The following is a 26,027-nucleotide window of genomic DNA, read 5'->3' on the forward strand; positions in this document are numbered from 1 at the left end:
AGTAAAACATAACACTGTACATTGTTATTGCGTAGGTGTGTGTGTGTGTGAGAGTGTGTGTGTGTGTGGGGGGGGGGGGGGGGGGTTGGTCACGCGCATTGGGCTAGGGGCCAAGAGAGTTGCGGGGGGAGTGGCCCAATGTGATGAGCGTTGCTAAGGGCAAACTTGGCATATAAGTGGCAAATGAGCAGTGGTCTCTTGCAGCCGGCACTATACAGTTTGACCTGAGGAATTCAACAGGTACCTATAGAGATTTCTGCATCTTCAAGTGCTGAGGTAGCGTGCAATGTGAAAAGCACAACCTGCTTGCTTGAGATGGACACCTCATTGGATTGTAGAATATAGTCCATCAACGTCTGTGGAAAATTGGGAATTGATCTTGACGGATTTGTAAGGTAAACATGCACTTTATTTGCACGGAAATGCAATATTCATTCATGGTTTCCCACATGTTTTTTTTTTTTTTTTTTAAGTTTATGGATGTCACAGCATGTGAGCAATGCAATACAGTAAGTTGCTCATAGCCAATAAATCTAGCCTTGTGGTCTAATATTACGTGCGAAATCTTACAGTGGTCCTACTGTGAGTAGTGATGCTGTGACCTGCTGATGCACTCGAAGCCCTTCAGCCCTGTATTTGCCGCACGGTTTGAAGTGAACTCTTCTGTACTAAACACTTATACTTTGCATGAGGAGCAATTCAAGGTGAGCTTCTACTGGCAAACCTCTCAATTGAAAATGGTATAATACATTGTGATGTAAACTTGGCAAATGTATATTGCTCAACATCCTGCATTAGAGCATCAGCCCTTCTTTACACAAAGATCAAAACCAGACTTTTCTTACAGTATAAAGATGATAACTTAAATATATATTTATATATACATACTATTGTGGTTGCAGTTTGCTGTGTTTCACTTGCACGGCATCCTGCAGATTTTCTTTTCACATCTTGCCTTGGATTCTATGGAATTTGTAGTAGTTATTTAAGGTGACTTACCTGACTTTGGTGTATAGTATAGGCAGCATGGGGTCTGTTACGCTCAGTAATGGTATAAATGTGGGTGGTTGTCAGTCTATATGTCAGCTCATAAAGGTTGCAGCTCCCAACAAAACATAACAAAATAAGATGGATGGATGGATGGATGGATGGATGGATGGATGGATGGATGGATGGATGGATGGATGGATGGATGGATGGATGGATGGATGGATGGATGGATGGATGGATGGATGGATGGATGGATGGATGGATGGATGGATGGATGGATGGATGGATGGATGGATGGATGGATGGATGGATACGGACTATAAATCCTGCGGCTTATAGTCCAGTGCATCTTATTTGTTGATTTATTTAGGTTAATAGATAACACTTTATTTGACGGCAGAGTCATAAGACTGCCATGAGACAGTCATAATTGTGACATGACACTATCATTAGAATCAATGAATGCTTATGACAGATGTCATCAAGAATCCTCTGCCAAATTATGACACTAACTCCATTTATGTCCAGCTCAGATCTTTTACATCTATTCAAAAGTGAGATAATTTGCCGGATGACGCAAAATGACATCTGTCATAAGCATTCATTAATGCTCATGGCAGTATCATGTCATAATTATGATGGTCTTATGACAGTTTTATGGGGCCACTGTCAAATAACATGTTAGAAAATACCAGAGCAGCAATTAATGAAACAACTGGAAGAGTAACTGAAGAAATAATTAGCACAGGACATGAATTTTGATTGTTATTTACATTTGTAGCGCTGCAATGCATGCTAGGAGGCATGTTGGACGACAATAGTGTTGACAGCAGGTGGCAGCAGAGGATGACTGTCTCCCCCAAGGGAGCAATGATGGCCAAATGAAGCTTCTTGAAGCCAATGCAGCCAATTGGTTCAAAGCTTCAAGGTGGTTCATTTGGTTGTATGACAGTTGTATGATGCTGCTGTCAAATAAAGTGCTCCTGGTTAATATCCTTTGGTGAAAATATCCCATAGTACAATCGTCCAGTTCGGCTTATCTATGAACAAATGCTGTTTTCGTGTCACATTTGGTGGGTGGCAGCTTATAGTCAGGTGCGCCTTATAGTTCGAAAATTACAGTAGATGGATAGATGGTTTGCAATTTGGCAGGTTAACGTATGAAAAGAGCCGTATAAAAACATATATACATTTATTTTCTATATTGCTTGTAGTTGTAGCCTGGCGAGATGGATGTAAAACCTTCACCGTGACAGTCAGACTTGATAGACTAAATCTTGAATTTTGTAAACCTTTTATTATTTTTTTTTTACAGACAACAAAGAGTATTTAACTACAGTCAGCATCAACATGAAGCAGCCTCTTGCTTTTCCTGGGTGGTTTAGAACAGTGAGCCTCTGCTTATGTTTGGCCCACACTGTCACATCTGCAATTTTGACAAACTCCACACAACTGGAGTCCATCCTGGACAAGTACAGGGACAAGGATGAAGAGTGGTGGAAAGCCAGAACAAGAGGAAAGAGAGCTATCAGTGAAGGTGACATGCATCTCATCCTGGATCTGCACAACAAGTTGCGTGGTCAAGTCCACCCTCCAGCCTCCAACATGGAGTACATGGTCAGTGCAAACATTTCTCATTATGTGTTTTTGTGATTGTGTTACATTTCTTAATGTTGTATTTTTCCTTGTTCGTTCACTGACCTTTTTACCTTTTCCCTCTATTGCTTTTTTTGATCTGCACTCTCATAAAAGTTCCCTCCCTTCCGCTTTTCCTCAGCCCCCATTGACTTCCAAGCTTGTCTCCTCTCTCCCCATCCATCCAGACCCACTCCAAACCCTCAGAGACCAATGTTATCTTTTATTTCATCCTCCGTGCATCTCATTTGGTGTGCCGCAGTGGTGAATCTATTTCAAGTCAGTTAAACTGCTGTTTGAAGTGCGGGCCATGTTAGTGTAAATGTATCTTATGTATACTAATCCACTGTTTCTTTAGCGAGGGATACTATTACTGATGATAATGATGTGGCTGGGAAGGGAACTGATGAGGGCCAAGTTCATGGTTTTCTGGGCAACGTGTTCTGCACGAACATCGTCGCTACATGGTAGTGCACTGTACAGTACTGTATGCTGATGCAAAAGCAACTCAGCACAAATCACTACCTGTTTTGGAAAGCTTTCTTTCAGATTTCCTTTAATCACACCCTTCCTTCACCATATATTACGTTACAAGAATGTAGGTGAGGCATCCTACATACCTTGCAAAGAGCCTAGTACTAAATCATCTGTATAAACGTCCTTGTGATGTGTGATGGTTGTAGCAGATAAGTCGAAAAAAACTATTAAGAATGGAATGCTCTTTTGAATCCCTTCATATAACCATTTTGCGTACCACTTGTCTTGAAACTCTTTTAACAAATGTGCAGCTTCTTGTTTTTGCTGGTTCCCAACCAATTTATTGCGCTGCCCTTTTGAAAACAAAATGATATACAATAAGGAAAATAGGTATTTGAACACCCTGCTGTTTTGTCAAGTTTTCGACTTAGAAATAATGGAAATATATTTTTTTGTATAAAACAACTTAATTTTTTGATTGAATAATAAAGACACAAATGCCCTAACCAAAATATGGCCCAAACACAAAACAACATTAGTTCAATCAAAAAAAGTTGCTTCAATCAATCAAAAAAAAAAAAAAAAAAAATTACTTAAAAAAATTAAAATAGGTTTGAAATGCATTTTTTTGGGTTTCAAATTTATTTTTGCATTCAAACACATTTTTTTGATCGAAGTGGCTTTTTTTAATTGAAAATATATATTTTGATTGAGGCAACTTTTTATTTTTATTTTTAAAAAAAATTTTTTTTTAATGTATAATGAAGACACAAATCTACCTCCATATGGCTCCGCACAGGGGACACAATTTGTGACTGAGGTAACTACATTGGCACGACACCGGCAGGCTTACCATATTCAATGGATGATGATCTTGGTGAAAAGTATAGCTGTCCTTTTTATTGTAGGTGCATGTCCACTGTGAGAGAGATACAGTGGGGCGAATAAGTATTTAGTCAACCACCAATTGTGCAAGTTCTCCTACTTGAAAAGATTAGAGAGACCTGTAATTGTCAACATGGGTAAACTTCAACCATGAGCGACAGAATGTGGGGGGGAAAAAACTGAAAATCACATTGTTTGATTTTTAAACAATTTATTTGGAAATCATGGTGGAAAATAAGTATTTGGTGAATACCAAAAGTTCATCTCAATACTTTGTTATGTACCCTTTGTTGGCAATAACGGACGCCAAACGTTTTCTGTAACTCTTCACTCTTCGCTTGGTGTAAAGAAATCAACTGTGGGAGCAATTATTAGAAAATGGAAGACATACAAGACCACTGATAATCTCCCTAGATCTGGGGCTCCCGAGCAAGATCTCACCCCGTGGCGTCAAAATGATAACAAGAACGGTGAGCAAAAATCCCAGAACCACACAGGGGGACCTAGTGAATGACCTACAGAGAGCTGGGACCACAGTAACAAAGGCTACTATCATTAACACAATGCGCCGCCAGGGACTCAAATCCTGCACTGCCAGACATATCCCCCTGCTGAAGCCAGTACACGTCCAGGCCCATCTACGGTTCGCAAGAGAGCATTTGGATGATCCAGAAGAGGACTGGGAGAATGTGTTATGGTCAAATGAAACCAAAATAGAACTTTTTGGTAGAAACACAGGTTCTCATGTTTGGAGGAGAAAGCATGCTCAATTGCACCATACCCAGTGTGAAGCATGGGGGTGTAAACATCATGCTTTGGGGCTGTTTATCTGCCAAGGGACCAGGATGACTGATCTGTGTAAAGGAAAGAATAAATGGGGCCATGTATCGAGAGATTTTGAGTGAAAATCTCCTTCCATCAGCAAGGGCATTGAAGATGAGACGTGGCTGGGTCTTTCAGCATGACAATGATCCCAAACACACAGCCAGGGCAACAAAGGAATGGCTTCGTAAGAAGCATTTCAAGGTCCTGGAGTGGCCTAGCCAGTCTCCAGATCTCAACCCCATAGAAAATCTGTGGAGGGAGTTGAAAGTCCGTGTTGCCCAACGACAGCCCCAAAACATCACTGCTCTAGAGGAGATCTGCATGGAGGAATGGACGAAAATACCAGCAACAGTGTGTGAAAAGCTTGTGAAGAGTTACAGAAAACGTTTGGCCTCTGTTATTGCCAACAAAGTGTACATAACAAAGTATTTAGATGAACTTTTGGTATTGACCAAATACTTCTTTTCCACCATGATTTGCAAATAAATTCTTTAACAATCAAACAATGTGATTTTCTCATTTTTTTTCCACATTCTGTCTCTCATGGTTGAGGTTTACCCATGTTGACAATTACAGGCCTCTCTAATATTTTCAAGTGAAGACAGGAGAAGGAGAAGACAGAGGTGATCATTTTTGGGCCAAAAAAGGAAAGTTCAAAGATAAGCAGGCAACTTAGCACAATGTCACTTACAGCTACAAATCAAGTCAGAAACCTTGGCGTAATTATTGACTCAGACCTAAAATTTGATAGCCATCTAAAGTCCGTCACTAAATCCGCTTATTACCACCTAAAAAATATAACCACAATTAAGGGGCTTCTGACTCAACAAGACATGGAAAAACTTATGCATGCATTCATTTTCAGCAGATTGGACTATTGCAACGGTATATTTACAGGTCTTGATAAAAAATCAGTCAGGAAGCTGCAGCTAGTACAGAATGCTGCAGCCAGAGTCCTCACAAATACAAGGAAGCTGGACCACATTACACCGGTTTTGAAATCGCTACACTGGCTTCCAGTGAGTCAAAGGATAGACTATAAAATACTACTGCTCGTCTACAAAACACTTAATTGCCTTTGACCAAAATACATGCTTGACTTGTTAGATTCCTATGAGACATCTAGACCCCTAAGGTTGTCTGGAACCGGTCTTCTGAATGTTCCAAGAACAAGAACCAAGCAGGGTGAGGCAGCATTTAGTTATTATGCTCCTCACCTCTGGAACAAGTTACCTGAACGTCTGAAGTATGCTCATACTGTTAGCTCTTTTAAATCAGGGCTAAAAAACGCTTTTGTTTAGCACTGCATATCCATAACTGGCTATATATTTCAATCTACCTGCTTTCTATTCCTCTTGTGCTTATCTCCATTGCTGATTTCAATTATTATTAGTAGTAGTTTTTGTTTTATTTTTATTTCTGTTTTATTTTTATTTATTTATTTTTATTCTATTTGTGATTAAATGCGATCTTTTGTCTTGGTTTTTACGTTGTATTGATTTAAATGTGATTTTTATGATCTTCATGTGATGTGAAACACTTTGAATTGCCTTGTGTTGAATTGTGCTATATAAATAAATTTGCCTTGCCTTTTCTTGCCAAGTGGGAGAACTTGCACAAATAGTGGTTGACTAAATACGTATTTGCCCCACTGTAATCTAAAAAGAAAAATCCAGAAATCAAGATGCACGATTTTTTTTAACGGTTTATTTGTGAGATACAGCTACAAATAAGTATTTGAACAACTGCCTATCAGATAGATTTCTGACCCCAAAAGACCTGTTAGTCCATCTATTAAAAGTCCACCTCAACTCCATGTATTATCCTGAATCAGATGCTCCTTTTTGAAGTCGAAAGCAGGGCCGGCCCTGGCCATTTGGGGGCCCTAAGCAAAATAATGCCAAGGTGCCCATATTTTTGGCCCACCATTTCGTCACAGTGTACTGTGAAACCCATACATGCAAACCAACCTATATGTCCATATTTTGTATATTAATCAGATTTTTTTGCACTACATTCTTCAAACTTCTCACCCCAAATGATTGTCAGTACTTACAGTAGATAACACCAAACCTTTTTTTAAAAGAGGAAAGAAAGAAGTTAGGAAGAACTTTTATTTTTTAAGCTTGTAATCAAGTATCAAAACTGACAAAAGTCGAATAAAGCAAACTGTAGTAAACAAAATAGAATATAAATTAAACAATTGCCAGATTGCTCCCTATCTGGGCCCCTTAGTGGCCAGGGGTCCTAAGCAGCTGCATAGTCTGTGTATAGGCTGGGCCGGCCCTGGTCGTAAGCACCTGTCCACCCGATACGATCAGTAAGACTCAAACTTGTAACATGGCCAAGACCAAAGAGCTGTCTAACGAAACCAGAGACAAAACTATACACCTCCACAAGGCTGGAAAAGGCTACAGAGCAATTGCAAAGCAGCTTGGTGAAAAAGGTCCACTGTTGGAGCGATTATTAGAAAATTGAAGAAGCTAAACATGACGGTCAATCTCCATCGGAGTGGAGCACCATGAAATATATCACCTCGCGGGGTCTCAATGATCCTAAGAAAGGTGAGGAATCAGCCCAGAACTACACAATAGGAGTTGGTCAATGACCTGAAAAGAGCTGGGACCACCGTTTACAAGGTTGCTGTTGGTATTACACTAAGACGTCATGGTTTGAAATAATGCATGACATGGAGGGTTCCCCTGCTTAAACCAGCGCGAGTCAAAGCTGTCTTAAGTTTGCCTATGACCAGTTGGATGATACAGGAGAGTCATGAGAGCAAATTTTGTTGTCAGATGAGACCAAAAAAGAACCTTTTGGGCATAATTCTGCTAACCATGTTTGGAGGAAAAAGAATAATGAGTACTATCCCAAGAACACCAACCCTACTGTGAAGCATGGGGGTAGCAGCATCATGCTTTGGGGGTGTTTTTCTGCACATGGGACAGGACGAGTGTACAGTAGTTAAAGAGAGGATGACTGGGGTCCTGTATTGTGGGATTTGGGGGAACAACCTCCTTCCCTCAGTCAGAGCATTGAAGATGGGTTGTAGCTGGGTCTTCCAACATGACAATGACCTGAAGCATACACCCAGGAAAACCACGGAGTTGCTCCATAAGAAGGTTCTAGCATGGCCTAGCCAGTCTCCAGACCTAAACCCAATAGAAAACCTTTGGAAGGAGCTCAAACTCTGTGTTCTTCAGCGACTGCCCAGAAATCTGACTGATCTAGAGAAGATCTGTGTAAAGGAGTGGGCCAAGATCCCTTCTGCAATGTGTGAAAACCTGGTGAAAAATTACAGGAAAGGTTTAACCTCTGTAATTGCAAACAAAGGCTACTGTACCAAATATTAACATTCTTTTCTCAGGTGTTCAAATACTTATTTGCAGCTATATCACACAAATTAATCTTTAAAAAAAAATCATGCATTGTAATTTCTGGATTTTTCTTTTTCGATTATCTCTCTCACAGTGGACATGCACCTACGATGAAAATTTTAGACCCCTCCATGATTTCTAAGTGGGAGAATTTGCGAGAAAAAGCTTTGACTTGCTAGCACAAAACTGCAAGCTGATGGGGTTGTGAAACTTTTATGCTTTTCAAAGGCTACTGTACCAAATATTAACATTATTTTCTCAGGTGATCCAAATACTGTACTTATTTGCAGCTGTATCACACAAATGAATATTTAAAAAAATCATGCGTTGTAATTTCTGGATTTTTCTTTTTCGATTATCTCTCTCACAGTCAGGGCCGGCCCAGGCCATTTGGGGGCCCTAAGCAAAATAATGCCAAGGGGGCCCATATTTTTGGCCCACAATTTCGTCACAGTGTACTGTGAAACCCATACATGCAATCCAACCTATATGTCCATATGTTGTATATTAATCAGATTTTCTTGCACTACATTCTTCAAACTTCTCACCCCAAATGATTGTCAGTACTTACAGTAGATAACGCCAAACCTTTTTTAACAGAGGAAAGAAAGAAGTTAGGAAGAACTTTTATGTTTTTAAGCTTGTAATCAAGTATCAAAACTGACAAAAGTCGAATAAAGCAAACTGTAGTAAACAAAATAGAATATAAATTAAACAATTGCCAGATCGCACCCTATCTGGGCCCCCTAGTGGTCAGGGGCCCTAAGCAGCTGCATAGTCTGCGTATAGGCTGGGCCGGCCCTGGTCGTAAGCACCTGTCCACCCGATACGATCAGTAAGACTCAAACATTCTTTTCTCAGGTGTTCAAATACTTATTTGCAGCTATATCACACAAATTAATCTTTAAAAAATCATGCATTGTAATTTCTGGATTTTTCTTTTTCGATTATCTCTCTCACAGTGGACATGCACCTACGATGAAAATTTCAGACCCTTCCATGATTTCTAAGTGGGAGAACTTGCAAAATAGCAGGGTGTTATTTTCTTCACTGTGGGTTGTTTTTTTTTCTTCTCTTTATTAGAACTGGGAAATTGTGCACGTTATCTTCACTTTTGTCAGGTTTTACCACGAGATCAAATTTATCAACTGCAACAAAGACTCACTTGTTCTACTTTTCTTTCATTTTGTGGAACAAAACTTCAAAAAAAAGCTTGGAATTGCTAGCACAAAACTGCAAGCTGATGGGGTTGGGAAACCTTTATGCTTTTCATCCCACCTGTCGTGTTTGTTTGATAGGGGAGTCTTAGTTTTGACCACACCGTGTCAAAATTGCGAGAGACGTGTGCAGTGGTCTCTGTAACGTTACTGTAAAGAGTCAATGACTATTTCACATTACCTTCAGCGCTTTCCTTTGACTATGTTTGGGGGGGGGTGATTTTCGAATGAAATAGCTTCAGTTGGAATGTTCATTTTACTGAAAGTATGGACTTTCATTTCTAGTAACACATTGTTATCTAGATTATTCTCTATAACTTTTAATTAATTTTAATGTTTTATTTATGAATTTTGGTTACTTCCCCATCAGGTGTGGGATTACGAGTTAGAGAGAAGCGCCGAGCACTGGGCCCATACATGCCGATGGGAACATGGACCGAGCTACATGTTGACACAAATAGGCCAGAACCTTGGCGCACATTGGGGCAGGTGTGTATGTACCATTCTAATAGATGACAACAACAAGATATTGGAAAAACTTCCAACCATCCATTCACTCTAATCCATTAGAGATACAAGACAGGGATTTGATAACTTTTCTGCTGTAAAGTCTTTATATTAAGTTAAATGTACAGAAAGTGGCTCACAGGAGTTTTACTGGTCAGCAGTGTAAAGTATTGTTAAGCAATATTTCTAGAAATTGCATCTTCTAGTAATTTATACTTTTGTGATGTTAATCGTATAGAGTAAATGCATTATTGATGACATAAACTTAAGCAGTTCAGACAATCTTCCCATCACAGCTTGGGGGACCCTGACCTCTCTCAGTGCATGCGTACCTACAGTGCTGGCCAAAAGTATTGGCACCCCTGCAATTCTGTCAGATAATGCTCAATTTCCCCCAGAAAATGATTGCAATTACAAATGCTTTGGTAGTAATATCTTCATTTATTTTGCATGCAATGAAAAAACACAAAAGAGAATGGAAAAAAATTACATTATTATCATTTTACACAAAACTCCAAAAATGGGCCGGACAAAAGTAATGGCACCCTTTGAAAAATCATGTGATGCTTCTCCAATTTGTGTAATTATCAGAACCTGTTACTTACCTGTGTTACCTACATAAAAGGTGGTGGCAATAAATAAATCACACTTGCAGCCAGTTAAAATGAATTAAAGTTGACTCAACCTCTGTCCTGTGTCCTTGTGTGTACCACATTGAGCACGGAGAAAAGAAAGAAGACCAAAGTACTATCTGAGGACTTGAGAAGCAAAATTGTGAGGAAGCATGGGCAATCTCAAGGTCCATTTTCAAAAACCTGAATATTCCTGTGTTTACCGTGCGCAGTATTTATCAATTGTAAAGCCCATGGCACTGTGGCTAACCTCCCTATATGTGGACGGAAAAAGAAAAATTGACTAGAGATTACAACGAAAGACTGTGTGGATGGTGGATAAAGAACCTCGACTAACATCCAAACAAGTTCAAGCTGTCCTGCAGTCCGAGGGTACAACAATGTCAACCAGTACTATCCGTCCGTGTCTGAATGAAAAGTAGGTAGGAGACCCAGGAAGACCCCACTTCTGACCCAGAGACATAAAAAAGCCAGGCTGGAGTTTGCCAAAACTTACCTGAGAAAGCCAAAAACATTTTGGAAGAACGTTCTCTGGTCGGATGAGACAAAAGTTGAGCTTTTTGGGAAAAGGCATGAACAGGCGAAAAAAAACGAGGCCTACAAAGAAAAGAACATGGTCCCCACAGTCAAACATGGCGGAGGTTCCCTGATGGTTTAGGGTTGCTTTGCTCCCTCTGGCAATGGACTGCTTGACCATGTGCATGGCTATTAAGTCTGAAGACGCCCAACAAATTTTGTAGCAAATGTAGGGCACAGTATGAGAAAGCTGGATTTCCCTTTAGAGGTCATGGGTCTTCCAGCAGGACAATTACCCAAAACACACTTCAAAAAGCACTACAAAATGGTTTGAGAGAAAGTACTGGAGACCAGTAATGAGTTCAGACCTGAATCCCATAGAACACCTGTGGAGAGATCTGAAAATGGCAGTTTGGAGAAGGCACCCTTCAAATCTCAGAGACCTGGAGCAGTTGGTAAAAGAAGAATGGTCTACAATTCCAGTAGAACATTGTAAGAAACTCATTGATGGATACCGCAAGCGGTTGTCCGCAGTTATTTTGTCTAAAGGTTGTGCTACCAAGTATTAAGCTGAGGGTTCCAATACTTTTGTCTGGCCCATTTTTGTTTTGTGTAAAATGATAATGATTTAAGATTTTTTTTCCCATTCTCTTTTGTCTTTTTTCATTGCAACCACAATAAATGAAAGTATTAGTACCAAAGCATTTGTAATTGCAATCATTTTCTGGGAGAAATTGAGCATTATCTGACAGAATTGCAGTGGTGCCAATACTTATGGCCAGTACTGTAGCAAAGGTTTTTACCAGCCTCTTTAACAGTGACATTTCACAATATTGTTATACCGCTAGCTGTCAAACAACATTCAGTGAATATGGCTGATGTGTTATTTATATAATGTCCCCGCCTTTCTGAAAACATGTGTAATGTCACGGGCATTTGCTGTTATTACATCATTTAACTGTAAAATGGGAAATGAGACATAATTTGTGTAGTTCCAATGTCAATGAAGATATATTATTTTCCCCTCAAAATAGCATAACTTCCTGAATTTCAATACATAGTATGAAACCTCATATTTTTTCTATTCATTCATCCATTTTCTATACCGCTTATCCTCATTGCAAAAAAAGCAACAAAAAACCACCATCAATATCAAATCCATTTGGCACAAGTTGAGTCACTTTTCTCTCAGTGTAAATGTGCGGCTTCTCTACTACTAATGTTGTGTTTATTTTCATTGACATGATTTTTTTTAATGTGAGGTGATGTAATGCACTTTTTCCATCTCTCCAGGGAGCGTCCTCCCACCTATCACGTGCAGGCTTGGTATGATGAAGTGAGGCACTACAGCTATCCTTACTCGCAGGAGTGTAACCCACACTGCCCTTTTAGATGTTCAGGGCCTGTTTGCACTCACTATACTCAGGTAATGAGCGCTTAACATTACATAGATTGTCACATTTAATGCTTGTCCTCGCCGCAATCCTTAGGGATAATACAGATTATAGATTCAATTTGGTTTGAAAATGGTTATAATTGCTGTAACCGATTCCTGCTTTTGTTACAATTTAAAAGACAAAAAATGTATTATGTAAATAAGCAAAACTAATATGGGTGAAAATTCAATGCCTGACTCAGACTACACTTTTTTTTTTTGTCAACCTCCATGGTCAAAATGTCTTGGTAACACTTTACAATAAGGGTCCCTTAATTAACATTAGTTAATGCATTTTTAGACAATAACTAATGTTTAAGTAACATTACAATAATTAATATAATTGCTTATCTAACATTTTTTAATATATTAATTAACATGAGTAAATGCGTCGGACTTCCGGCGATGTGATCGTGAGGCGTCGAGATGCCAGATCGGCAATATCACACTATATCGGGTAATCGAGACTCCCCCACCTCAAGACATCAGCCACGACAGTCTGTTTCTTCACATGTCTGTCGGGCCAAAATCGGGCTGTAATCGTGTAGTCTGAGATGGGCATAAACGTAACCTGAGCATTTGTGAACATGATTCATCTAGCCATCTCCTGACTGTTTGTGTGAGGTCTTATCTATTTTTTTTCTTATTTCTCTGTGCTCTCTAATTTCCCAACCCTCCTTCCAACCAGTGCACCTCCTTTGCAGCAGAAAAAAAAAAAAAAAAAGAAAGAAAAATGCTTGCTAAACGTGGTAGCTACTCAAGGGCTTTTATTTATTTTGGCAGACTAAATGTCTTTTCAGCGTAAATGCTGGTGGAGCTATACCGGGAGTCTAAACAAAACAGTAGACTCTGCCGCTCCATGAGTCCAGAAACGCTGTATATGAAATATTCAGAAATTAGATCCATATGTGATGAAATCCATGTGAAACATTTATTGTGTCCTGTAAATTGTGAACAGTAATGTGACAGCAAGTTTATAGGTGAGGTACAAGTACATACAGTGGGGCAAATGAGTATTTAGTCAACCACTAGTTGAGCAAGTTCTTCCACTTGAAAATATTAGAGATGCCTGTAGTTGTCGACATGGGTAAACCTCAACCATGAGAGACAGAATGTGGAAAAAAAAAAACAGAAAATCATATTGTTTGATTTTTAAAGAATTTATTTGCAAATGGTGGAAAAATAAGTATTTGGTCAATACCAAAAGTTCATCTCAATACTTTGTTATGTACCCTTTGTTGGCAATAACGGAGCCCAAACGTTTTCTGTAACTCTTCACAAGCTTTTCACACATCGTTGCTGGTATTTTGGCCCATTCCTCCATGCAGATCTCCTCTAGAGCAGTGATGTTTTGGGGCTGTCATTGGGCAACACGGACTTTCAACTCCCTCCACAGATTTTCTATGGGGTTGAGATCTGGAGACCTGCTAGGCCACTCCAGGACCTTGAAATGCTTCTTACGAAGCCACTCCTTTGTTCCCCTGGCTGTGTGTTTGGGATCATTGTCATGCTGAAAGACCCAGCCACATCAGGATCAGCAGAAAAACAGCCACAAAGCATGACGTTTCCACTCCCATGTAGGCATGTGCCGGTATGATATTTTGATGGTACGATAACCGTGAGCAAAAATTACCGCGGTTTTAACGGTATCACGGTATTGCAATTATAGCTCCAAAAAATTTTGAGATGTATGGGTTAAAAAAAAACTTTTTTCCATTGAACAGGATTTTTTTTTTTTTTTTTTTTTCAGACCATAGTTGCAAATTGGAACATGAATATATTGTTAAAATAAATAACCAATAAAAAAATATTTTAAATAAAATTAAACTAAATATAACTTATAGACTATACTCACAGCCTCAGCTCAAGTTGCTCAAGATTAGAGCAAGAACAAAATAATTTCTATAAAAAACTAAAAACACTTCTGAATACAATTTTTTAGAAATTTATACTGCATGACTTTTTTTTGAGGGTGGAAAAGCTTAAGTGAAGTTTCGCCATTTTCAGCCACTGTGTCAACTCTAGTCTACATGATGTCATGCCTTTGTGTTAAAAAGAACATAAAGAATTCATAAGTTACTTAAAAATGTATAAGTTAGTTAAAATGTCAATATTGTTGTGGAAAGGTTTCATCTAAAAAATAAAATAAAATAAAAAAAACATTGGGAGTGAGACCTCACCTTGATCCAGCGAACGTGGATTTGTGCTTAGGGCAAGATCATCTTTCGCAATTAGCGATCTTTGACGCTATCACTTTTTCCCCTTCATTCAAGCGACTCAAGCTTGTTTTCTCACTCTGCGGCTGTCACACTCAACGAAGTTGCTCTCTCAGGTAAGCCTAGGCTAACAATCATCTTTGTAAGCTTTTAGTTAGTTTTTATATTGAATTTGAAATGAAAATGTGTGTTTTGTTTTTGGCGAACTTTTTCCATGGTGCTAATCTGTTGAAGCTACTCACATGGAAAAATCTAATTTTACAACATTTTAAATGTATTCATTTTCTATATTACACTTACCACGATTTGAGAGCTCAATAAATTGAAGAACAGTACGCCTTATATTTGGAGTATTTGTTTTTGGGTTAGCTGGCTGGCTAGCCGATAGCGTCACTTTCACACACAGCAACAAACGGGAGGGGGTGAGCGCTGCTGCGCCAAGCCGCTTCTGGCTGCATTTTTGACACAAGAAAAATAACGAATACCGTACTACGGTCTGAAGGAAAATTTTAGTGGTTTTGAAACCGCGACGTTTTCACACCACGGTAAACCGTGAAACCGGTAACCGGCACATGCCTACTCCCATGCTTCACAGTGGGTATGGTGTTCTTCGGCTGCAATTCAGTGTTCTTTCTCCTCTAAACACGAGAACCTGTGTTTCTACCAAAAAGTTCTATTTTGGTTTCATCTGACCATAACACATTCTCCCAGTCCTCCTCTGGATCATCCAAATGCTCTCTAGCAAACCGCAGACGGGCCTGGACGTGTACTTTCTTCAGCAGGGGGACACATCTGGCAGTGCAGGATTTGAGTCCCTGGCAGCGCATTTTGTTACTGATAGTAGCCTTTGTTACTGTGGTCCCAGCTCTCTGTAGGTCATTCACTAGGTCCCCCCGTGTGGTTCTGGGATTTTTGCTCACCGTTCATGTTATCACTTTGACGCCATGGGGTGAGATCTTGCATGGAGCCCCAGATCGAGGGAGATTATCAGTGGTCTTGTATGTCTTCCATTTTCTAATAATTGCTCCCAGAGTTGATTTCTTCACAACAAGCGTTTTAGCTATTGCAGATTCAGTCTTCCCAGCCTGGTGCAGGTCTACAATTTTGTCTCTGGTGTCCTTCGACAGCACTTTGGTCTTGGCCATAGTGGAGTTTGGAGTGTGACTGACTGAGTTTGTGGACAAGTTATTTTTTATGCCGATAAACAGGTGCCATTAATACAGGTAACGAGTGGAGCCTTGTTAGACCTCGTTAGAAGAAGTTAGACCTCCTTGACAGCCAGAAATCTTGCTTGTTTGACCAAATACTTATTTTCTACTCTAATTTGGAAATAAATTCTTTAAAAATCAAACAATATGATTTTCTTTTTTTCCCCCACATTCTGTCTCTCATGGTTGAGGTTTACCCATGTTGACAATTACAGGCCTCTCTAATCTTTTCAAGTAGGAGAACTTGCACAATTGGTGGTTGACTAAATACTTATTTGCCCCACTGTACATTGCGAATGGTCTGACAATATTGTTGGATAGTTGATATAAGGTTTTATTGATTATACGTAGCTCAACAATACTGAAGACATTTACTTTAGTTAAATGTGTTTTGTTTTCCAGTTGGTTTGGGCCACAAGCAATCGTATTGGATGTGCCATCAATGTGTGTTACAACATGAACGTGTGGGGAATGATCTGGGCTAAAGCTGTTTACCTGGTCTGCAACTACTCTCCACCGTAGGTTTTCCCCTCTTGAAATAAGATTTAAGATTCCGTAAAGTTTGTTATGCCACGCTTGTATCCGTAGGGTCATTCCAGAATTGGAGGACGTCATGGCTTCAAAATTCCTAAAAATTAGGCCTTCACTGATTTTATGCTACATATTCATCAACAATGGGTCATAAAATATCACTGGCTTGATTATTATCTTACAGATCAATTGTTAAAAAAAAATATTACATGATTTAATTGGTATTTATAACATGACCACAGCAACAGAGTTGCAAATTGATACTAATGTTAGCTTTTTCTTAGGAGCAGAAGCTAGCTTTTTAGCTGGCTGTTATCACTTGTTAAGTATTTGGATAAAAGGAATAACCTATTCTGATCATGTGCATAACAGAGTTGCAAGAGGTAGAGCAAGAGAATCAGTCAAGACTGAACTATTTTATTTAAAAAACGAATAAATAAATAAATAAAAATAAAAAGATTTGTTAGACCCATTCTTTTCAAAAACTGTACGATTGACACTGGCATATAATGTTGATTGAATTATTCAATGCTGTCTTCTGCTTTCATCTTCTTCTCACACGCTAAAAGTTTTGGGTTGTGTGCATGATGTGCGATACACATTCCAAGAATAATACCTAATCTTTGATTGCATTTTGTTTACAGTGATCCCTCGTTTTTTGCGTTTGATGGGAACCAGAACCAGCTGCGATAAGTTAAAAACCGTGGAATAGCGCTATCCCTCCCAAAAAAATAAAAATACAAAAATATATTTAAAAATGTGTTCAGTGTATTTATTCACATTTAGCAATGGAAAAAAATACATATTTATATAAGACATTTATATAAGACATGTTTTTTTACTTGTTTCCCAAAAGTACAATAAAAAAAAAAAACTTTTATGATATATATTTTTTGATAAATGTTTTTTAAGCACTTCAAATGTAATAACTATGATAAGTTTTAAACATGTTACTGTCCCACCGAATTATTTTTAAGCAAGAATAAAGCAGAAAAATGCTTGGCTTTATTAACTGCTTCATTGAGTGAGTCCACTCAAATCCTCTCAAGCTGCTCACTTACACACGATGAGTTGCCACAGCAACTGTTTAACATGTTAAACAATGATTGACGCATGCGGCACTTTGAAGTCCACTTCTCTGGCAAGTTCAAACATTAAACGTCTGTCAATCATTGTTAACTTTAATAAGCAAATCCAGTGCACTCACTGCCTGACCAACAGAGAGCAGGGAGGGAGGGAGGGAGCGAGAGTGAGACTACGCGATTGGCCCGGGACAGCTCATCTGCATTTTTTTTTTTTTAATTGAAAACAATTCTCGATGGACTGAGGGTGCAAAGTTTTAAGCGTGAAGTAGTAAGGGATCACTGTATTTAAAAAGAAATAAAAGGGAAAGAAATGAAACAAATAATAAGTCAACAAATGAGTTTTAAAGTTTCAATTTAAATATTAAAATTTGGACGGACTTATCTCGTATTTCTCACTGATTTTTTGTTGATTTTTTTTTGTCCCAGAGGAAACTGGTGGGGTCATGCTCCTTACAAGTATGGCGCACCGTGCTCTGCTTGTCCCGCCAGTTATGCTGGAGGATGCAGGGACAATCTGTGCTACAAAGGTGTGTTGCAGGGTTGGATATTTCCACATAAAAAGTTGTACGGGTATTTTCTTTTTAAGTAAATACGTAAATATTGTTCATCAAACCCTCTTAATTATATTATTTGATTGAATGTGTTGCTATCATCATCTTTATTATATTTTGACAAATATTTTTTAACGTCGGTTCCCACATGGACATGAGTTAATCGGATGGAATTTTGAAAAGGTCCCGAATTTCATTTGAATCAAATTATCAATTCAATTGCCGTCGCCAATTACACTATCCAAATACAGTCCCAAAACATTGTCTGAAATGCCCCTTGGTGCATTCTACCTCTGCCCTAGATTTGCACCATGGATTAAAATAGGGCCCAAAAACTGGAGAAAAAACATTTATCATACATATTTCGACTGAGGAGACAAAAGGTCCCGTAACATGACAAGTCTGTTTTCAGATGGAGGGATTGACAGGCAACCTGCGCCAGAGACCGAGGAAACAAACTATATTGAACCAGAGCCGGATGCAGTAAGGGAGACGGAGCCCCAACCCAGGGCCCATACTCCAAACCCTCCACAACCCACTGAAGTTGCAGAAAGAAACCGGGTTGTAAGCACTGAGCAGATGTGTAAGCAATATTTCATGTGACGCAAGACAGTTATGAGCTCATTCAAGCAGATGTTAAGTCTAATTGTAACTCGCAGCCACTTGTTCCTACAGGCCAACAGATGGACTGTGACACAAAGCTGAGAGATCGGTGCAAAGGAACAACATGTAACAGGTAAATGCACAGGAACCTGCAACGAATTCCGGACGGATCAGTTTGCAATGACCGCTGGCTGTTTGATTATACTTATAGATATGAGTGTCCACCTGGCTGCTTTGACAGACACGGAAAAGTAGTTGGGACTACATCTTATGACATGGTAAATGGTCAACAAATAAATGTATTAATTGCATCGTCACCATGGCATCTGCATACTCATTTCTAATATTGTTTGTTTTGCAAACCATCCCAGCAATCCAGTGTATGTGGAGCCGCATTGCATGCTGGTATTATTGATAATGATGGAGGATGGTTGGATGTGACTCGACTAGGTCGAAAACAACAATTCACTAAATCATACAAGAATGGCATTCAATCAATAGGGTATGCCTCTGAATTTATCCACAAAACAAATTGCTTGTTTTTTCTGGTGTTACCATGCAGTCCTTCCTTAACATTTATTTTTCATCTCGCAGGAAGAACAGAAGTGCAAATTCCTTTAAAGTACAGACTGTGCCTGGTAGGGAACCCTAGATTACATGTCTTTTAAATAACACTGTTCACTAAAACAACTTCTCATTAAGGCGTTTTGCTGTACATTTTTCCTCCAGTCAAGGCTGTAGCTTGTGACACCACAGTAGCACTGTTCTGTCCCTTTAAGAAACCGGTGCGACATTGTCCAAGGTAACCAAACTGTTCTCTTGTTTACAGTGGTATGAAAAAGTATCTTAACCATTTGGAATTTTTCAAGTTTCTGCATAAAATCACCATTTAATGTGATGTGCTCTTTGTCAAAATCACACAGATGTAAAAACAGTGGCTGCTTCAGCTAAGACCACCCAAAAATGTAAAGGCTTTCATATTTTGATGAGGATAGCATGCAAACAATGACAGAAGGGGGAAAATAAGTGAACCCTCTGGGCAATTGAAACCCATTTTTACCAAACAATTTAAATCAGGTTTGTGCCCAATCACTGATGAGTGGTTTAAAGCTGCCCTGCCCACTATAAAACACACACTTGGTAAGAATTGTCTTGATGAGAAGCATTGTCTGATGTGCATCATTGCTCGGTCAAAAGAGCTGTCTGAAGACCTGCGATCAAGGATTGTTGATTTGTGTAAAGCTGGGAATGAATACAAAATCTCTGAAAGTCTGGATGTTCATCAATTGACAGTCAAAAAGGTTGTCTACAAATGGAGAGCGTTTGGCACTGTTGCTTCTCTCCCAAGGAGTGGTCGTACACCAAAGATGACGCCAAGAGTTCAGAATACTCAAATAGGTAAAAAAGAACCCTAGAGTGTCTGCCAAAGACTTGTAGAAATCACTGGACCAGTCCAATATCTCTGTGCACACATCAACTATATGTAAAACTATGGCCAAGAATGGTGTTCATGGGAGGACTCCATGTAGAAAGCCACTGCTGTCTTTAAAAAAAAAAAACAAAAAAAACATTGCTGCTTGTTTAATGTTTGCAAAAAGGCACTTGCACACTCCACAGAATGTGTGGCAAAATATTTTGTGGACTGATGAAACCAAAGTTGAATTGTTTGGGAGTAACACACAACGTCATGTGTGGAGGAAAAGTGGCTCACCAAGATCAACACCTCATTCCTTTCCGTGAAGCATGGTGAGGGAGCATTATGATTTGGGGCTGTTTTGCTAACTCAGGACCTGGACAACTTGCAATCATTAATGGAGTAATGAATTCAAAAGTTTAACAGGATGTTTTACAGGAAAACCTGAGGCCGACTGTCAGACAGTTGAAGCTAAAAAGAGGATGGATGCTGCAACAAGACAATGATCCAAAACACAGAAGTAAATCGTTTCAGGAGAACAAAATACACGTTCTGGAGTGGCCAAGTCAAAGTCCAGACTTGAACCCAATTGAGATGCTGTGGAATGACCCAAAGACAGCGATTCAAGCCAGACATCCCAGGAATCTGACTGAACTACAGCAGTTTTGTAGAGAAGAATGGGACGAGATTAGTCCTGATCGATGTGCCAGACTGAACTGCAGCTACAGGAAGCATCTGGTTGAAGTTATTGCTGCCATAGGGGGGACCACAAAATATTAAATGTGATGATTCATTTATTTATTTTTCCCCGTTCTGTCATTGTTTGCATACTATGCTCATTAAAATATGAAAACCTGTAAATGTTTGGGTGTTTTTTGTTAACGCAGACACTGTTCTTTCATCTGTGTGATTTTTACAAAGATCAGATCCCATTTGATGGTGGTTTAATGCAGAAATGTGGGAAATTCCAAAAGGTTCAGATACTTTTTTTTATACTACTGTACTTTGTAGTCTTCTCTGTGAAAATAATGGTTTGGCAAGGAGGAGGGAAATGTTCAAACACTGAACGTGCCTGTTGTGAAAAGATGCCATCATTGTGATCCCTGGATTTTTCTTTAGGTTGTATTGTCCTAAGAACTGTCTACGTGAGAGTCAAGCCAGAGTCATTGGGAGTAAATATTACGCTGATGTAAGTTATTACCATTCTATTTATGGTATCGGTTGGGTTATATTTTAAAATTCACTATTACAGTGACATAGTCTGAGTCGTGTGTAACATCCATTTGTTAGGATTTCACATTATAAACGATTTTAGTTTACATTATAAAAACAATATAATGTATACAATTTTGTATACTAAAATGAAAATGTTTAACGAATAAATTAACAATTAATTTGAAATTTACAGTATTATGAAACAAAGCATAAGATTCAAAGGGAACCAGACCATAGAGCCTTTATTGTAAATACATTTCCTTTATCGCTTTAGAAATCAAGCATTTGCCGAGCAGCCCTTCATGCTGGAGTTATCCAAAATGAGTCCGGAGGTTACATTGATGTGATGCCAGTGGACCGCAGGAGGCAGTACAATGGCAACCATCAAAATGGCATCACTTCAGAAAGGTATGAACAGAAGTGCCCTCTCAGAATGTGCTAGAAAGCAATGATTTAACTGCAAAGCAACCGTACGCTAGTGCTATATTCTTGTCTGTCTGTTTTTGCTAATTCTCTACTTGAGAACTTGTCAGACATCCAAAACCAAGTAAGATGAAATGATACTAAAATAAAACATGTTGCTGGCATCAAATTTAAAAAATGAGTGAATATTTGAGAAAAAAAAACAGCAATATTGATATCTTCGAAAATGGAGTATATTATCTTTTTAGTAAATTAAATTAAAAGTTTGAAAATCATTTGCATTTCATTCTGTTGTTTTATTTCATTTTCATTAATCTTTTACTCAACATCCCATGCTCCATATTTTTTATATACAGTGGGGAGAACAAGTATTTGATACACTGCCGATTTTGCTGGTTTTCCCACTTGCAAGCCATGTAGAGGTCTGTAATTTGTATCATAAGTTCTCTTCAACTGTGAGGGACAGAATCTAATACAAAAATCCAGAAAATCACATTGTATAACTTTTAAATAATACATTTGTATTTAACTGCATGAAATAAGTATTTGATACATCACAAAATATTTCGGCTCTTAGTTCTTTTTAAGAACCCCTCCTGTTCTCCACTCATTACCGGAAGTAACTGCACCTGTTTGAACTTGTTACCTGTATAAAAGACATCTGTTCACATGCTCAAACAAACAAATTCCAACCTCTCCACAATGGCCAAGACCAAAGAGATGTGTAAGGACATCAGGGATAAAATAATAGACCTGCACAAAGCTGGGATGGGCTACAGGAAAATAAGCAAGCAGCTTGGTGACAACTGTTGGAGCGATTATTAGAAAATGGAAAAAGTTCAAGTTGACGGTCAATCTGCCTCGTTGGGGGGGCTCCATGCAAGATCTCACCTCGTGGGGTATCACTGATCATGAGGAAGGTGAGGGATCAGCCCAGAACTACACAGCAGGACCTGGTCAATGACCTGACGAGAGCTGGAACCACAGTCTCGAAGAAAACCATTGGAAACACATTACGCCGTCATGGATTAAAATCCTACAGCGCACGCAAGGTCCCGCTACTGAAGCCAGTGCATGTCCAGACACGTCTGAAGTTTGCCACTGACCATCTGGATGATCCAGAGGAGCAATGGGAGAAGGTCATGTGGTCGGATGAGACTAAAATTGAACTTTTTGGTCTAAACTCGGCTCGTCATGTTTGGAGGAAAAAGAAGGATGAGTACAACCCCAAGAACACCATCCCAACCGTGAAACATGGAGGAGGAAACATCATTTTTGGGGGGCTGCTTCTCTGCCAAGGGTGCAGGACGACTGCACCGTATTGAGGGGAGGATGGATGGGGCTATGTATCGCCAGATCTTGACTGACAACTTCCCTCCTTCAGTAAGAGCCCTAAGATGGGTGTTAGGTCTAAACTTACTTTTGTAATTAATTAAAGACCCAGAAAGGGAGGGAGAAGGATCAGACCAGGTACGGAGATATGTTTCCACCGGCGGCCGCCAGGGGGAGAGGACTTGACAGAGCTTTGCGCTCTGCTCGCTAGTCAGTAATTCTCTCTCACTCTCTTCCTGGGGCTCGGTGCTTTTATTGAGGGCTTGTTGATGAGCAAAGTACAGTTACAACACTCGTTGTCCAACGTGGCAGGTTCGGTCGGGCAAATTCCTTATTCTAGTCAGTGATTGAACAGTCACACTTCCCGATTAAAACGTCCTGATTGAATTACCTGAGCAGGCAAGAAATCTTTGTTTTGAACCAACATTTGCAATCAAAGTACTGTAGCTTGATGGAAAAGTACTGTGACATTGTGTGATGAATCAACATATGTGTGTGTATCTACTCATCAGCAGGATGTGAACAATCACCTCTAAGCACATGATGATGGCTAAAACTGTATTCTTCATAATAGCTTGAGAGTGCACGTATAATAGCTGTAGGTGAGCAATATATTTGGCACCCAAAAACAAGCTTATCTTACAGTTATAGCTATTAGTTTTAAACACACATTATTAACCTTAGCGTGCAAAAGCATTAAAGCACATCTTACAATGGGTCATGGCTGGGTCTTCCAGCATGACAACGACACAAAGCACACAGCCAAGGCAACTAAAGAGTGGCTCCGTAAGAAGCATCTTAAGGTCCTGGAGTGGCCTAGCCAGTCACCAGATCTGAACCCGATAGAAAATCTATTGAGGGAGCTGAAAGTCCGTGTTGCCCGGCAGCAGCCCCGAAACCTGAAGGTTCTGGAGAAGATCTGCATGGAGGAGTGGGCTAAAATCCCTGCTGCAGTGTGTGCAAACCTTGTCAAGAACTACAGGAAACGTTTGGTATCTGTAATAGCAAACAAAGGTTTCTGTACCAAATATTAAGTTCGATTTTTGTGATGTATCAAATACTTATTTCATGCAATTAAATGCAAATTTATTATTTAAAAATCATACAACGTTATTATCTGGGTTTTTTTTGTATTAGATTCCGTCCCTCACAGTTGAAGAGAACTTATGATACAAATTACAGACCTCTACAGGGTGACCCAAAAAAAAGTTTACACTCAGTTGACTGGTTGTTTAAAAGCCATTAAAACATATCTAAGGTTGTCATGGTTAAGTGATACATTAAGGTCACTCAATGCAGCTGGTAATCTCTCGTCTCTACAATTCCTGTGCTTCTGCTGAAAATGAAGAAAACTTTAGCTGTACCTGAATTGCTGCGTGCCGGTCTGACACCTACTGAGATTGCAGCAAATCTGAGAATATCCAGATGTGCAGTCTACAAAGTTAAAAAGAAGCTGAAAGATACTGGAACAGCCTCACGAAAACCTGGGTCTGGAAGTGACGATCTGTGCGGACCAAAAAGTTGATTGACAAGGTGATATGTGGCCACCCCAGAGTCCAGATCTCAATCCCCTGGATTATAGCATATGGGCAACTGTGGAGGACAGTGCCTGTAAGAAGCCACAAACTTCTGTGGCAGCCTTGGAGAGGTCCATTGTTAGATCTTGGGAAAAGATGACAGCATCCTACATAAAGAAGACCTGTCAAGCGTTCCGCAGGCGCCTGGAGGCTGTTGTGACATTTAAGGGAGGACACATTGAAAAATAGAGTGTACTGTACATGTTCTTTACAATAATGTCTAATTTGCGATTCAATTCTAATTCTAAGATGAATAAACATGACATTTAAGTTGTTTTATGGCAGTGTAAACTTTTTTTTGGGTCACCCTGTACATGCTTTGCAAGTGGGAAAACCAGCAAAATTGGCAGTGTATGTTCTCCCCACTGTAGTTGCTATATTTTTGTACCCATGTTTAGCTATTTGTCAGAAGACTCAATCACTGCCAGAACTTACTTGTTAAAGTTGATTTGACAACGGTAAACATAATGAAAAAACTTATATCCTTTCCTTGTGCTTTTTGCAGTTTACTTAACCCAACGGGAGGAAAGGCCTTTCGAGTGTTTGCTGTTATTTGAAATACAAAAGGACACACTTCTTGCTCAAAATATACAGCTTTACCACAAAAAAAAAATAAAAATGATTGCATTCTTCGGCTGTTGATACCAAAGGTGCAACAGGACTCAACTAAACTGAAATAAACTAAACTAAATGTTAGAGGCTTTTTTTAATATCTTGGCCAAAACATGTTCTTGACCCTTGGGAATTTAAGTCACGAACAAGGAAAACATCGTAACCTGAAACGAAGAGTCAACAGCAATTTTGCATCCAGTTTTGACGTTTTCCACTGCTTCATCATGCTACCCACTCAGTTCCTTAAAATGTGCTTCAATTATGAAAGGTCCCGTTTCGCCTAGAGGGGAATTTAGCTATTCAATTTTTAGGAGGTACCGCTCCAAATGAGCACTACTCTACTAAGTAATCATTTTAAACAATACATATACAGTAACTAAATCAATGTCGAACCTGTTTTTACTTGTATGCGAGTTAAGCTGCACAAATATGATGGATGTCCACAAAAATTCAGATTTTCTATTGTGAAATTAGGAAATGTTTTATGTGGATATCATGTATTATATAAATAAACAGTTCAGGGTATTGATAGGTACCTTTAATATAGGTACATTTATTTTTATCTAACATTAGTTTGAGAATATGAATATGAAATAACATCTGTATATTTTTGTACATACTGCAACAAAATATTGTAAATACTAATGAAACTTTAACCATCTGTACTCTGGGAGACTGACTTTGTAGGGTTCATTTATTTTTCCCAAGTGATGCCATTTTAACTTCAGTAAAGGTTTACTAGACAAGTCACAATACATATACAG

General features: G+C 39.1%; 1 protein-coding gene across 1 annotated transcript; it reads left to right on the plus strand.

Moving 5' to 3' along the window:
* The first annotated feature begins 2,340 nt into the window (after nucleotides 1-2,340).
* LOC130929991 (cysteine-rich secretory protein LCCL domain-containing 1-like) lies at nucleotides 2,341-25,621 on the plus strand. The gene is made up of 14 exons (XM_057857645.1): nucleotides 2,341-2,607; nucleotides 9,777-9,895; nucleotides 12,355-12,487; nucleotides 16,323-16,438; nucleotides 17,963-18,063; nucleotides 18,500-18,670; nucleotides 18,763-18,823; nucleotides 18,902-18,968; nucleotides 19,062-19,192; nucleotides 19,285-19,328; nucleotides 19,420-19,492; nucleotides 21,224-21,293; nucleotides 21,594-21,727; nucleotides 25,157-25,621. The coding sequence occupies exons 1-14, from the start codon at nucleotides 2,341-2,343 to the stop codon at nucleotides 25,206-25,208; spliced, it is 1,539 nt and encodes a 512-aa protein (XP_057713628.1). The 3' UTR covers nucleotides 25,209-25,621.
* Nucleotides 25,622-26,027: the final 406 nt, after the last annotated feature.

This window comes from Corythoichthys intestinalis, chromosome 14 (genome assembly GCF_030265065.1).
Source record: "Corythoichthys intestinalis isolate RoL2023-P3 chromosome 14, ASM3026506v1, whole genome shotgun sequence".
Taxonomy (NCBI): Eukaryota; Metazoa; Chordata; class Actinopteri; order Syngnathiformes; family Syngnathidae; genus Corythoichthys; species Corythoichthys intestinalis.

What these genes read in the sequence shown, in the direction of transcription:
- LOC130929991 (XM_057857645.1), top strand. Translation starts at nt 2,341, where the DNA reads ATGAAGCAGCCTCTTGCTTTTCCTGGGTGGTTTAGAACAGTGAGCCTC. An exon ending in AATGGCATTCAATCAATAGG is followed by an intron (nt 19,193 to 19,284) that starts GTATGCCTCTGA and finishes TTCATCTCGCAG; the next exon opens with GAAGAACAGAAGTGCAAATT. An exon ending in GGAGTAAATATTACGCTGAT is followed by an intron (nt 21,294 to 21,593) that starts GTAAGTTATTAC and finishes TTATCGCTTTAG; the next exon opens with AAATCAAGCATTTGCCGAGC.